At 38.8% G+C, this 13634-nt stretch overlaps 1 protein-coding gene across 1 annotated transcript; it reads right to left on the bottom strand.

Moving 5' to 3' along the window:
- Positions 1–6993: 6993 nt before the first annotated feature.
- On the bottom strand, positions 6994–12630 carry LOC125036226 (60S ribosomal protein L18a-like). Its single transcript, XM_047628695.1, has 4 exons — positions 12543–12630; positions 7695–7874; positions 7353–7529; positions 6994–7177 (listed from the first exon to the last, which is right to left on the bottom strand). Exons 1-4 carry the CDS (start codon positions 12558–12560, stop codon positions 7016–7018), a joined length of 537 nt encoding a protein of 178 aa, XP_047484651.1. The 5' UTR covers positions 12561–12630; the 3' UTR covers positions 6994–7015.
- Between the last annotated feature and the right edge of the window lie 1004 nt (positions 12631–13634).

Raw genomic sequence — 13634 nt, 5'->3', positions numbered from 1 at the left:
GTCTAATGTTCGCAGTCGAGACAGTTCGTTGATGGTTGCAGTATCTACAAGCTTGGAGGCCTTCCAGAAACACTGTTTTTTTCGTTGTAAAAACATAAAATTTGGAAAAGTGATTTACAGTGAATATTAATTAATCTGCCTCGTAGAAAATTATTTTCTTTTCCGGTAGCTTCTGATGAATGAGTTATCGAAATTTTACATTCCCATGTTCAAGCGGATTTAGGAGTGGGCAGAATAGGCAGCTGTCCATGGGCTTTCTCATACAGTATATGAATTATTTTTGTAAAGCCAATATATATATTTGTATGTGTGTGTGTTGTGTTTACAAAGACTATTGTGTGGTGTTATTTGAATTTTGTAAAGAATTTTCTCAGAAAGTTACCATAAACTGAGCATTACTAATTCATATACTTATTGAATTATTGGGTAATTATCCCTTTATTTATTTTAGTCCCCTGAGGCATTACTATTACTGTACGCATATGATTATCAAACATTAAAAATGAGTAGTTATCCCTTTATTTTAGTCGCCTGAAAGAAGTAATATTCAACAGTCTCCTTTAATTTCGATAGTTTCCCATGTCATTTTTCCCCTTTTGCTACCCCGCACAATGTCTTGAAAAGTTACTGGTCACTTCTATGTTATTGCGTAAAAGCAGGTTCTTCTGGTATACCTGGACAATGTTTATAGAATCAATTATAACAAAAATATATGTTTTTCTTCAATATGTAAACTTATTCTATGCCGCTATTCTTTCCTAAAATGAGACTTGTAAAGCCTGTGGAAAGAAAAAAAATAGCAACTCACCCTTGACTCTAGAATACCCTGAATTTCCCTATTTATGTTCAAGATGTTTGGGATGTCCTCGAGGGTTTCTGGAGGGAGGTTAGGTAGAGAGGTCTGTCAAACGGCTTTCTTATGAGGAGAAGAGGAAAATGTAGGTAGGGGAAGATGGGGTGAATCTTTTAGTTTGTGACAGGTAAAGTGAAAAGGATGGACAGGCACTGGGAGAGTGGTAGAGATTGGAGTATCTGGATTAAGAATGACTTTTTTTCTGGGGGAGGGGGTAGAAGTAAGATGATAAGGGGTAGGGGCAAGAGATAATGGGGAGATGTTGAAACATCTTGAGAAGATGGGAGAGGAGAGGAGCGAAGGACAGTGTTTGAAAAGGCAGAGAAAGAAAAACCTCGACGTGCTTCCTGTCTCACGTAGAGTGAGGCCTAGTTTGAATTGCTTCCTCAGATTCGAGGTTGTAGACAGGTCAGCTCCTATAAAATACATTATATGAACCACCACAGCTGCTATACGTGCGTGACTATGCAGAGCACTTAAAACGGCCATGCTCAGGTTGTGCACATAGAGGGTAACGGGCTTTGGAGCGACAGTGTTTGGGAGGGTTGCCAAAACCCTAACAATGGAGGTCATGTTTACGGGAGCTAATCTTGTAAGCGTTGGTGTAGGACTTCCGTTGGCCTTTGGGAAGAACAGTGTAACACTGTACTGCCACTGCATCATAGTCAATGAGGCAGGCAAACAGGTTGTTTTCGTCTGACCAGTCCTTGTCATGAACAGGGCAATCAGCTGGGGAAATGGAAACAGTTCCAACAAGTTGTAAGAGGGGAGTGAGGCTGGGCAGGAATAGGTTTGCAGGTGAGGTCAGAGTAGATAGTACACGAGCTTAGAACTCAGATGTAACTATTACAAGGCGTTAACGATCGGAACGGCTGAGAAAGGAAACTTTGTCTTTTGTTTTTTTAGAGACATTGTTGGAAGAGAAGGGTATTGTCAGAGTAGGGGGCTGTAGAGGGATCACAAAGAATCGATCCCACTTGGAAGGGCTAAAAGGAGTACGGAGAAGGTTGGCAGAGGTGGAATCACTGGAAGGACGAGGATGTGAGGAAGAGGGGGTGGTGCGGAGTGAGGTGGTGCTGTTGGGAGGAGGACAATAAGGATGAAGTGTAGTAAAAAGGAAAGAAGGGGCAGACAATGAAAAAGAGATGGAGTGTAGGATGTTAGGAGAGAGGAAGGGATGTATTCTGAAGCTTGAGTAATGACTTGGGTGAATGATTCGGAATAGATATTAGTTGACAGCAAGCATCAGAGGTATTAGTACCAGTGGTTGGATCCGTGATCAAATGAGAGGCAGGGTTCGATAAATCAAAGAAGTCAAATTTAGGTAGGGTAGTTGATGAAGGGGCAAACTTTAATGTCCCTAAGAAGAATACAGTCTTCATTATTGGCCACGATGAACCTGAAAAGTGTGGGGAAGAGAAACGGTCTACCCTCAGGGTCCCCATGAAGGGTGAGGGCTAAACGATTAATCAAAGGAATACCCATGGCTCCCAGAGGCCGTTCTGGCCTGCCACAAAGCCAGCTTTTCATCTTTTCAACACAGTATTTACACCTAAGGATGAGGACAGAAGAAGGGATTGGAGAAAAGAAATGGGAAGACAAAAAGAGTATGTAAAATTGGTCAACCCGTGGGTTGAGGCCTAAGGTAAGGGTTTCTCCAATATTAGGCCTCAAACCACGGTCACACTACTCCTTGTTATAGAAGGGACCAGAGATATGAGTTGATTTTAACCCGACCCATCTGCCCGTCGTGGCTTATCTTTTCCCAAACTATTTTGACTGAAAGTATGAATATTTATCATATTATTTGTTTTCTAATGCGAACATGTATGAAACTCATTTGGCGCAAAGTTCGAGTATGGATCTTCTTTATAAAGTCTCTTATCCCCCATTGACAATATTAGGACCATTGAGGAATTACGGAATATACCACAACTACAAGAGCAGGGCGCTGAAACGGACGAAGAGGGCTAATATTAGCCGACATCTACAAGAATATCCACATTATTACACACATTTCGATCTTTCCTGTTAACTAGTCTAAACCACAGTCGTGTTGGTTGCTTCCTCTTCGCTTATTTAAGTGCAATAAAACAATGCACCAAGGAAAAAATAGCTGACGTATATAGTGTTCCTTCCCTCCAGTCACGGGTCAGGAGGCGTCCCGCTGGGTAGTGTGAACCGCTTTTGATATCACGGGACTAGAATGTGGTTTATCAGGCTGCCTACAGTTACATTCGCTAAAAATAAATGTTTTCATGAACAAATAATAAGAATGATAATGAAATTAAATAAACACTTATACAATATAACTGTCTGTTGCCTATATATGTTTTTTACTTGCATATATCATTTCCTGCATTAGAGTAGGGAGTATGAGAAAAACCTCGCCGACGTGCTTTCTGTCAGGCCTCATGTACAGTGACACCAAGTTTGAATCTGCGAGTTGCCATCTCACACTTAACTTGTAGGTAGGGCTGCCCCAATAAAATACGTTTTGGAACCCACCAAAATTGGCACATGTGCGTGCCTGTGCACAGCTGTTTGATCAGTTATGACCAGGTTCGGCACACAGAGCGAATCTTGCTGAGGAGCGGCAGTGTTTGGCAGGACGCCAATAATTCTGACATTGACGGGGGGGGATGATATGGTCGGACAGAGCAGGACACTCCACCATTATAAACTCGATGTCTAAAGAGAGTAATCTGCGATATTGGTGGGGGACTTACGGCAGCTTCTAGGGAGGATGGTGTAGCATTGTACTGATAATGTATCATAACTGCGGAAAGGAACTTTGCCTACTTGTGTTTTAGGCTTTGTTGAATGAGGAGTGTTATTAGAGTAAGAGGCTGTCGAGGGGGTCACAAAAATCGACCCTATCTGGCTAGGGTAAACAGAGTACTCAAGATTTGTACAAGTGGGGGTAGTATAAGGACGGACCTTTGTGGAAAAGGGAGTGGCGTTGAGTGAAGTAGTACTGCGGATATGGATATAAGGCTGCATAGTAGTAATAAGAGAGAAGTGGGTAGGGCTTGGAGGCGAAGCCCCATGGTAATGAATTTTTTTTTTTTTTTTTTTTTTTTTGTTCAGTAGGGCGTTGTTTGTCGATTTCCAGAATGGTTAATGATCAAAACAAACAAATGTGCCAGACCTCAAAGGTTATAAAGTATTGTGGTTAAAAGGGTAAAAATGAGTTAACGATTAGGATATGCGAATAGAAAAGGGGGATGAAGAAGAAAAGGAAAATTAACTAACTAGCTGAAAAAAATCAACATCTAAGATCAGCGGCGTATTCGAAATATAGGGATAGCGTGTGGCTTGGGGTCAAAACCCCCGAGGAAGAAACTGTTCTATGACATCAAAGTTCACATGGTGCTATAGTAAGATTCAGTAACGAAAAGGGTCAGGAATGAGTTAATGATTTGGGTAAAGTTACAGGTTGAACAGTATTAGAGGGTAGTATGGTGGTGAAAATGGTAGAGAGAGGGAGCTGATGGGGTATAGTATAAGGTAAAGGTTGTTAGAAGGGAGCAGGGAGCCTTATGAAAAAGTATAGTGGCGAAAATGGCAAAAGTTTAATGATTTGGATAAGTGGACATAAGGGGAAGAAGAGGGGGAAGGAAAAAAAGAAAAAAACATGCAGAATTAGTTAAGGGCAGGGGCGGTCCCCTACATTGGGCCTTATAGTCTTCGTCTTTCTAAGTTCCCCTCACAACCATGAGCAAGGGATTAGGGGGGGGGGGGGGAAATAAACAAACATTTATTTTCGATTTTCTTAAGAAAAACCATTTAGGTTAAATGGTAAATAACTTATAAATGTTATGGAAAGTTAATGGTTACTAGTTAAAACAAATAAATGTACTAAACATCAATGTCCTACTGCACTATAGTAACGTATAATAGCGAAAAGGGTAAGGAATGAGTTAGTGATTTGGGTAAAGTTAGAAGTTAAACAGTACTAGAGGGTAGTTTGATAGGGAAAAGGTAGAGAGGATATGCTGATGGGGTATAGTAGGCTACAATTTATTTATTTATTGAACCTTTTTTGCCGCGTCAACACCTAAGGTTATTGTCGGCGTATTCAAGATACAGCGATTGGACGGGGTTTAGGGGCGAAGCCCGCTAGTATAGCATGATATCGTATTGTGGCGAAAAGGATAAAAAGTTAACTGCTTGGATAAGCGGACAGAATGGGATGAAGAGAAGGAAATGGTTAATGGTTCATGGTTAAAAGCAAAATAAATGTGCTAGACATCTAAGGTCATGTAGCACTATAGTAAATGGTAGTGAAGGGTGGTTGAGTTAGTGATTAGTTGTCAAAGCTGGGCAAAGAAATTGACGAGTAAATGGGTTAAGGTTGAGTAAGGTAATGTATAGGGGTTAGATCAAGTGAAGGATGTAAATGCAAGAAAGTGTGAGAAGCTGTGGGAGGGATCACGAAAAATCGGTCCCATTTGGCTGGGCTAAATATATTTAAGAATTTTGTAGAGAAGGGGGTAGTAGAAAGACGGGGGCATGTGGAAGAGGGAGTAGTGTTGAGGGAGGTAGTGTTATGGGGAGGTGGACAATAAGGTTGTAAGATAGTAATAAGGGAGGATGGGGTAGTTGATGAAGAAGGTTGTGGGGGTATAGTTGTTGAAGTTGAGCATGTTGGGAGTAGAAATGTCTCCTGGGGTGTTGATTAGGGTGGATACTGTACTAGTCGGCATTGAGGAGGGGGTATTAGTTGTAGTGTTCAGAGCCGTGGTCAAAGGAGAGCCTGGGGTCAGGGAATCGAGCGAGTTTTGATTGGTGGAGCTATTTGATGAAGAGGTAAGCCTCATTGCCTCTAATGTTGGTATGGTTAATGGTTAAAAGCAAAATAAATGTGCTATCTAATAATGGTATACAATTGTTGGCCATGATAAGCCTGGAGTATGTTGGGGAGAGAAACGGTCCACCCCTCAGGGTCCCTTGAGGGGTAAGGGCTAGACAACTAAAGCAAGGGAATACCGTGCCCATGTCTCCCTCAGGCCGTTTAGGACTGGCACAAAGTCAGCCTTTCATGCTTTCGGCACGGCGCTCACACCTTAGGAAGTGGATAGTAGAAGGGGTTGGTGAAGAGACAAACGAAAAAAGTAGAAGGGGAAAAAAAAAAGACCATGCAAAATTTGTTGAGTCGAGGGCGGAGTCCCAAGGTTGGGTCCCAGTCTCCGCCTCCTAAGCACCCCCACGACAACAACGGGCAAGGAATTGGGGGGGGGGGGAAGAGAAGGAAAAGGAAAAGGGAAGATAAAAAGACCGTGCAAAATTATTAGAAGCGAGGGCGGAGGTCTAATGACATTAGGCCTGTCTCCCTCTCCTAAGCCCCCCCACGGTAACAACGAGGAAAGGATTAAGGGGGGTATAGTATAAGCTATATGGGGGTAGATCAGATCAAATGGTGGATATTTAATCATCGTAGGAAGGAGAATAAGTTGTAGCTAATGTTATGGAAGTGGAAGAGGAAATATAGTCAAAAGATTTACACATTTACACTTCTATATTTTACCTACCTTTATTATAATTGTTCCATATTAATACTATGACAAGTGTAAACTATAAGTAGTATAGGTGACCTTAACATTCTATTAAAATAATATATATATTTTTTTGCTTACTTATGCATCTCATTTCAAATATCAAAATGGGATAAAATTTGCTTGGACTTTTAAGTGGTTTTAAAACTGTTTAAGGTTATACTTTAATGCATTAGTGGTACCAGACAATCACAGCTTGATAATTTCTGAGTGGCCAAACTTATTCAGCCAGCTTTACCAAATATTAAACAAGTCGTGTCTAATATTCTGATGTCTTAGTATTGGCCTTTCCATAACACTAAATTCTAAGTAGAAAAAAAAAATTGTATCCCTCAAAAATGATTTCCAATCTTTAAGTACCAAAACTTATCTTGCAACCTTTCAATTTGAAGAAGAAAGCCTTGTTGACTCCTTTTGATATAATGTCGACAAGGTTACCATCAAGCCATTGCTCACTTTATATGAATTCTTGTATTTATTAAGTTGAATGTGCCTATATCTTTTTCACATTCTACAATCAGGCTTATTTCATGTCAGAAGTGCAAAACCCCTGCCTATTTTGGTTTTAGTAAAACAACCTAATTCACCCGACCATTTATTATATTTAATAAGTTGGAATCATGGGGATCTTGGGTGTGATGCGGTCCATCTTCATGTTCTTCCTCTTGGAGTGGGGAAGGAAGGGGAACTTGATCTTGGAGTTGTGGTACTGAACAATGGCTGGTCTGCGGCACTTGCTGCTTGCCACTCTTTCCACACGCATAATCTAAGGGAATAAACGTTTTCTTAAGTCTAATAATTTATTTCCTATAATAATAATAAAGACAGCACAACAATTCTTCCAAACATTAGCAAAAATACATTCACTATTGAACCTAGAGTGATATACAGCATGTGCACAGATACAATCAAGATACTCTTAAAAATGCACTTGTACAAACCTGCACAGAGTGGGCACGAGCACGATGACGGGAACCCATGTCACGGTAGCACTGGGTAACAGCGCCAGATACTGTCAGATCCCTGTATTCCCTGTACATGTTGTGGGTTCCAGAACGCGAGTCATAACGAAGCCAGATGCCAAAGTTCTTGATAACATTGGGCTTGCGTTCAGTGACCTGGGAATTGAATTTAGTAATGCTTTATATATACACAAAGGTAGTTTATAATTACTAAAGAATGACAAACCAGTTTTCAAAATGGTACTCTATTTACATATTTTTTTTTTTATTTAGGAGGTAACAACTATCTTGTGCTTTGAAGTTTGTAAATACTAAACTCACCTGTGTGATTGATACAATCTCACCACTGGCCTTCTTCATCTTCTTAAGCTTGGAGAGGAAGTACCAGAAACGGGACTTGGCAGTTACAACATCAGGAGCAAAGATTCGCATCTTGTAAAGTTGGGGATTGGGGACGAGCTCTGAAGGGAGCTTGCGCCCAATCACGCTGTACTCCTTCAACTGTAAAGAAAAATTCTCATTAATATATGACAGACTAAATTCTCTACAATAAAAAATCTTAAGACAAACCAATTAATTCACAAGAGGCTATACAAAATAAAACAAGTAAATAGAAAAGAGCAAACTAGTGTCATCATACAAGGCACAAAAGAATTTTATCCACAGCAAATTTTGTGAATCAAGATTCTAAGAAATGAACAAGTTCACATTATGTATCTCCCCCATTCTATAACTTAAGGGGGGGGGGGGTCGAAAATGAGTTATGCCCTATTTCAGATTCGTACACTACTGTACAATTACCCACGTGAATATGAACTCCCACGAAGAAAAATTAGGTGGTCAAACGAGGGCCTAACCCCGGACAACTATTTAGCTGATCAGCGAATTTCACAGTGGGTTGGTAGCCCATGTTACTCTCCGAAGGGATATTTCAACCAAGTTGAGGATTTTTCCTCATTTCAGTTGAAAGGGGACCAGGAACCATGAGTAGAAAGTATTAGCTTTCTTCTTACTCTTCCTTCCTCTCGTTGTACACCTGTTTACTTATGGGTGATTAAGTAAGAGCATATTTATATTTAACCCCACTCATCTTCCCTACCTCCCATTTTCGGTGTGTGTGTGTGTGTGTGTGTGTGTGTGTGTGTGTGTGTGTGTGTGTGTGTGTGTGTGTGTGTGTGTGTGTGTGTGTGTGTGTGTGTGGCAACCGAGATGGAGGTAAATATGAGGAATAGAGGACTCCTGACGGCAGAAAAACGAGTTTAGAAGTGCGTGGACGTCATATTACAACGTTATTTTATGGTCACATGAACCGCATAGTTACAGTGCAGGATGACTTCAGTGCTATATTATATTGTATTTTGTGATGCTGTGCAATAACTGTTGATCCGATCTGAATGAAATAAAGAACGAGATAGAGCAATGGTTGGGCTTTCTCTAATGTAAAAAGTAGCCAGTAAGCAAGCGAAGAAATATGGAAAATTAATAGAAAACTATAAATAAAAAGGTTGAAGGTCGATTACTCTGTTTTTTTCATATTTCAGACTTCTCACGGCTTACAGTTTTTGTCCGATCTCCAAATGTTTTTTCCCCTAAACAGAACGTCAGTATGCGCATAGAACTACGTATAGTTTTTTTTTATTCGAAATATATATTTTTTTAACGAATTTATACCTTTTTTTCCTCTTTTTTTTTAGTTATGTAACATGCGATAATTTTGAAACAAATTAATGAATTTCCAAATTGGAATACGTTGTTTTGTTTATATGACCTAGAGGTTTTCTCAGCAAAAGTAATATAGAAAATTAAGTGATAACTCTGGGACGTGAGAAGGCTAGAGTTAACCTAACTTTAAAAAATCCCTTTGGTCAAATTAAATCAAATTCAGTATGAAGATGCGTAATAAAGTTCTACCAAATTTCATCAAAATCTGTAAAACCATTTTCTATTCTTCAACAAAAAAGTGAAAAATCGGCATTTTCTCAGGGACTGTCCCCTTCAGGAAAAAAATGATCATAATACTTTATACATTATACTGTGCTACATTAAGCTATACTCTCATATCAAGCAGGACTCGCTACAGGTGTGCGAGCAAAATCAAAATTTAATATAGTTAAGCAAGTAAATCTTTAAATGTACATTTTCTCTTCACATTTAAAACTCTTGAAGAATTACACTTAAACAGCCAGGGCAAACCTCAATTAAGTTTCTTTAATACTTGAATTTACAGCAAATATCTTAGCCCTTTCCTAAACTCACTGGAACCCAATCATTGTCAAAATTGTAAATTAGGAGAAAAAAATTACTGATATACCTGTAGTGACAAATGGGAACTGGAGCCTTTACATTTCTCAGTGCTCCCAAGAAAGATTGATAAGCCTTTAGTACTTGCATTCTGGGAAGACATTCTGTGCACCAGAAACTGGAGCACAGCAGTATGGTTGGAAGATAGAGAATGACAGTAAAATGCTGGTAGAAAATATACTAGTGCCATGGCCCTTTTTTCAAAATTGACATTTTACAACTTGTATTCCATTCATATATGGTGGAATTAATTGCATAACGGTGGGGAGAGGGAGAGGGAGAGGGAGAGGGAGATTGATTGAATACCTGTGAATGCTTGAAAGATGGTGCATCAGCCCATAGACTTCCAATGTTGTGTATATCCAAACAAGTTCATTTGCCATATTCATACATGTTCTGTCAATTTCATTTCAGATTGTCATTTCATAACTTCCCTGATGTATGTAATAAATGGAAAAAGATCACGGAAAGCTCCGCTTAGTCAAAATCAATTCAGTACTCTTTTTGTGTATACTGAGGTGAAGACCATCTTTCCTGGGGGCATTGAGAGGCAAAGCACCTTCAAGAAATACCAAAAGGGCAAATTACATTGTTGAACAAATTTTCATACTGACAACCAACTGGGATCTAATGTGTAGAGATTATTCAGGGATACTGCCAAGATGACTTATTCTCTGCAAGGCAAGGGGAAGCAAGGCTTGATATCCTGCCAAACACTGTCCACATATATCCCTCCATATATAATAATAATTTGTCTTTACTTTATGGACACTAAGCAATGGGTAAACTGAAGATACAAAACCCAAAACAAGGGTATCATGCACACCTAAAATTCCAAACCTAACCTTTCCTAACTTCTATTTATTCCCAAGACAGGGAGAGAGGCTCTATGTGCCCCACCTTTGTTAGCCCTTAGTGCCAACTTACAAAAGAAGCATCTAAGAACTCTGGCTATCTGAGGGTGTTGTGGACTTGAAGCAAATATTTCAAACATTTCTCGGTTTATACAAGGCCGGTGCAGATGTGTTTCTTGTGACTATTTCATATGCTCTAATAGAAGGCAGAGTCTATTTCTCTCTATCTGTGTTGCTCTCAGTCCCATTAACTAATAGTTTACAACTGGACCACATCTATAAGTCCCCCTAACACAAACTAACATGAACCCCCACATTAAAAGCAGAAATAACCATAAAGATTGCCTTATCAGCCCAAAAATATTAATGTTACCAAGAGCAACACATTGAAGATAGAGGGATAATGGACACTGCCATCTTATAGAGCACAAAAAATAGTAGGAAGGAATACAACTACATCTTCTGAGGTCTTATATTTACCAGGAAATTGTGAAAATGCCCTCTGCATGTCACCACTGAGACTAAGTCCACAACACCCTCACACAGGCAGTTCTTATGTTGTGTTTTCTGTAAGTTCATTCAAAATGTTTATAAAGGGGGGCACTGGGCAGCTTGCCCCATCTAGGGAGTAAATAGAACGCAAAGAAAGGTTAGGTTTGGATTTGCATGCTATACTAGTTTGGAACTTCCGTCTCTGGAGGGTGCATGGTCTCAGTAACAAATATCCCCGAGTACACTAATCCTAATTATTTGCCCCAGACCTCTTACCAATTGCCATATTTCCCAAGCCACAAACCATGACAAAAATCTGCTGGGGCATACTACCTAAATGATTACAAGCAATCTATGCAAGTGCATTTACTTTCATGCACTTGTATCCACCATATAGAATGAGCATTTCATTACAAAGCATATGATCAATCTAACTTCACTAGTATATTTCATGATCAGAACTCCGTAGAAATAGCAGTAATAATAAACAAATATGTAGTATATATATATACAAGTGTTTGAAACCTCGACAGTTCCCGAATAAAACGAGTTTGTCCTTATAGATTATCCACATGCCTCCAGGGAAAATACTGTGCTCATTTTTTTAATTTTTGGGAAATGTGTCTGCACATATATGGCTCTACTAGTGCTTAGCCAAAAGGGAGTAAATTAGTAGAGTGACTATTTCACCATTCCTAAAATTGTCATGAAAAATGTTTTACTAATACTACGAAAACATCGGTGGGGTTTTGATAATTCTAATTATTATTACCATAATGTTATTAAAATTAGTAACGAAATAAGATAAGGTAATATTTTAATAATTCTGGGAAAAGGATAAACACGCGAGACTGGCAATTGTCATAATTGGCTCATTGGTGACTTAGAACATGTGTAGCCACCAATGTGGTAAAACAATTGAAAAAGTAAACTAACAGTGGGTACAAGCCATGCCCGCCGACACTGGGTTCAGGATACCCAAGAGAAAACGTTCGAGTGACAGCCTGGAAGACCGTTTCAAGTAAATTTCATAAATCTTTTAATCATATTTGGCCATCATAATCGCACAATTCATTATTAAAGCACTTTGCTATTTATCTGCACATCACCTAAAACGTACATAAAATCTAATCTGAAACGGATGGTTCCGACCTCCAAGGAATCTCACATTAACCGAACGATCCCAATTTTCATCAGTAAATATCCAACACTCCAATTATCATCCATCCTTAAATTTGATACGAGATGGGAACTTATTGTTTCCAATTGTATATCCGCACACTAATAGCAGCATAACCAGCTTCATATAATCCATGAAATAAAATATCAGTACACTTCCGAACACGTTACTCAGAATACCACCAAACACTCAACACTCTTTTCAAAACATGTTTTCTCCTTTATATTTCACAAATCCCTACAAATGCACTACACGTACGTATTACAATCCTCTCTTCCATCGTCAGAGCGACTCAAAATCACTAGAGAAGACTATAATCGGCGTCAACATCGAGAAACATACCGTGCCAGACGCCTTCATGTTTACGGTGTGGCGGCGAAGAGGGATGAGGAACGTCGGTCTGTCCGACTTCGACTACGTGAATCCCTGGGGCGAGAATACACTCTTATAAAAGGTATAAACAATGGCTTGAATTTGTTACTGCATCTATATTTTGGCCTCTGAATTCAATTATTTATTCTTAATGTATGCCTTTTAGAATTTTCTTGCTTTTAAATAAATTAAGCATTCTGTAAGAATCGTCTAAAAATATGATTTATTGCCTTGCATGCATTGTCGGCAAAACAGTGATTTTACATATGATGAATAGATAACTTTGTGATGCTTTTGTATTACAACAATAAATAAATAATGGAACAAGACACATATCAGTATGAAGGTAAATATCATGATAATTCATCTTTCTAATTTTTGGAACACATACAAAGAAAACGTTCATTTGTTCAAGGTAAACTACGATAATCGAGAAATGTTTCGATAATTAAATAGACGATGATTGCTTATACTCTGCGGAAATTCACTGTTTGGGGATATTTATTTTTGATGAGATAATTCATAAGTCATAAGAAATTTGGAAGTCGAAAACAGATGGATACCTTGGTGTAGACAATCATATATGGAGAAAGGACAAATAAAAAGTTAATTTGGAGAGCGATATAGAATCGCAATCAGGTGTGTATTTGAAAATAAAACTTTTTTTAACGAAATTTTATTCCTTGTCAGTCCCCCTACTCTTGATTTTAAGAAAATAACCATATTTTGATTAATGCAATCCATGTGGTCACGCAACTAATGCTATCGATATGCACAAACTGAAACTCGTTTCACATATTTACTGGTCCACGTTAGTACTGCGGATCGCCTCTTTAGTTAATAAAAAAATCTTTCTCCTTTTTTCGTTCAAGTTATCTTAAATAATGTGCTAAACTCCAGCTTTTCCTTGTTATCTGTCTTTTTTCTTCTTCGATGCTTCTAACTCCTAATTATCCTAACTAGTTGAAGGACTTATATTCCATCCTTGTAAACCATGGAAAAGCTGCACTATGATTTACTCTGTCTATCTTTCCTTAAATAAAAATCATCTCCATTTTTTCT

This window comes from Penaeus chinensis, chromosome 20 (genome assembly GCF_019202785.1).
Source record: "Penaeus chinensis breed Huanghai No. 1 chromosome 20, ASM1920278v2, whole genome shotgun sequence".
NCBI lineage: Eukaryota > Metazoa > Arthropoda > Malacostraca > Decapoda > Penaeidae > Penaeus > Penaeus chinensis.
The sequence above is the reverse complement of the archived record's forward strand: the minus strand, read 5'-3'. Positions and strand labels throughout refer to the sequence as shown.

Coding starts and splice junctions, on each gene's coding strand:
- LOC125036226 (XM_047628695.1), bottom strand. Junction 7,530..7,694: donor AGATTGTATCAATCACACAG/GTGAGTTTAGTA, acceptor TTCAATTCCCAG/GTCACTGAACGCAAGCCCAA. Junction 7,178..7,352: donor CTCGTGCCCACTCTGTGCAG/GTTTGTACAAGT, acceptor TTATTCCCTTAG/ATTATGCGTGTGGAAAGAGT.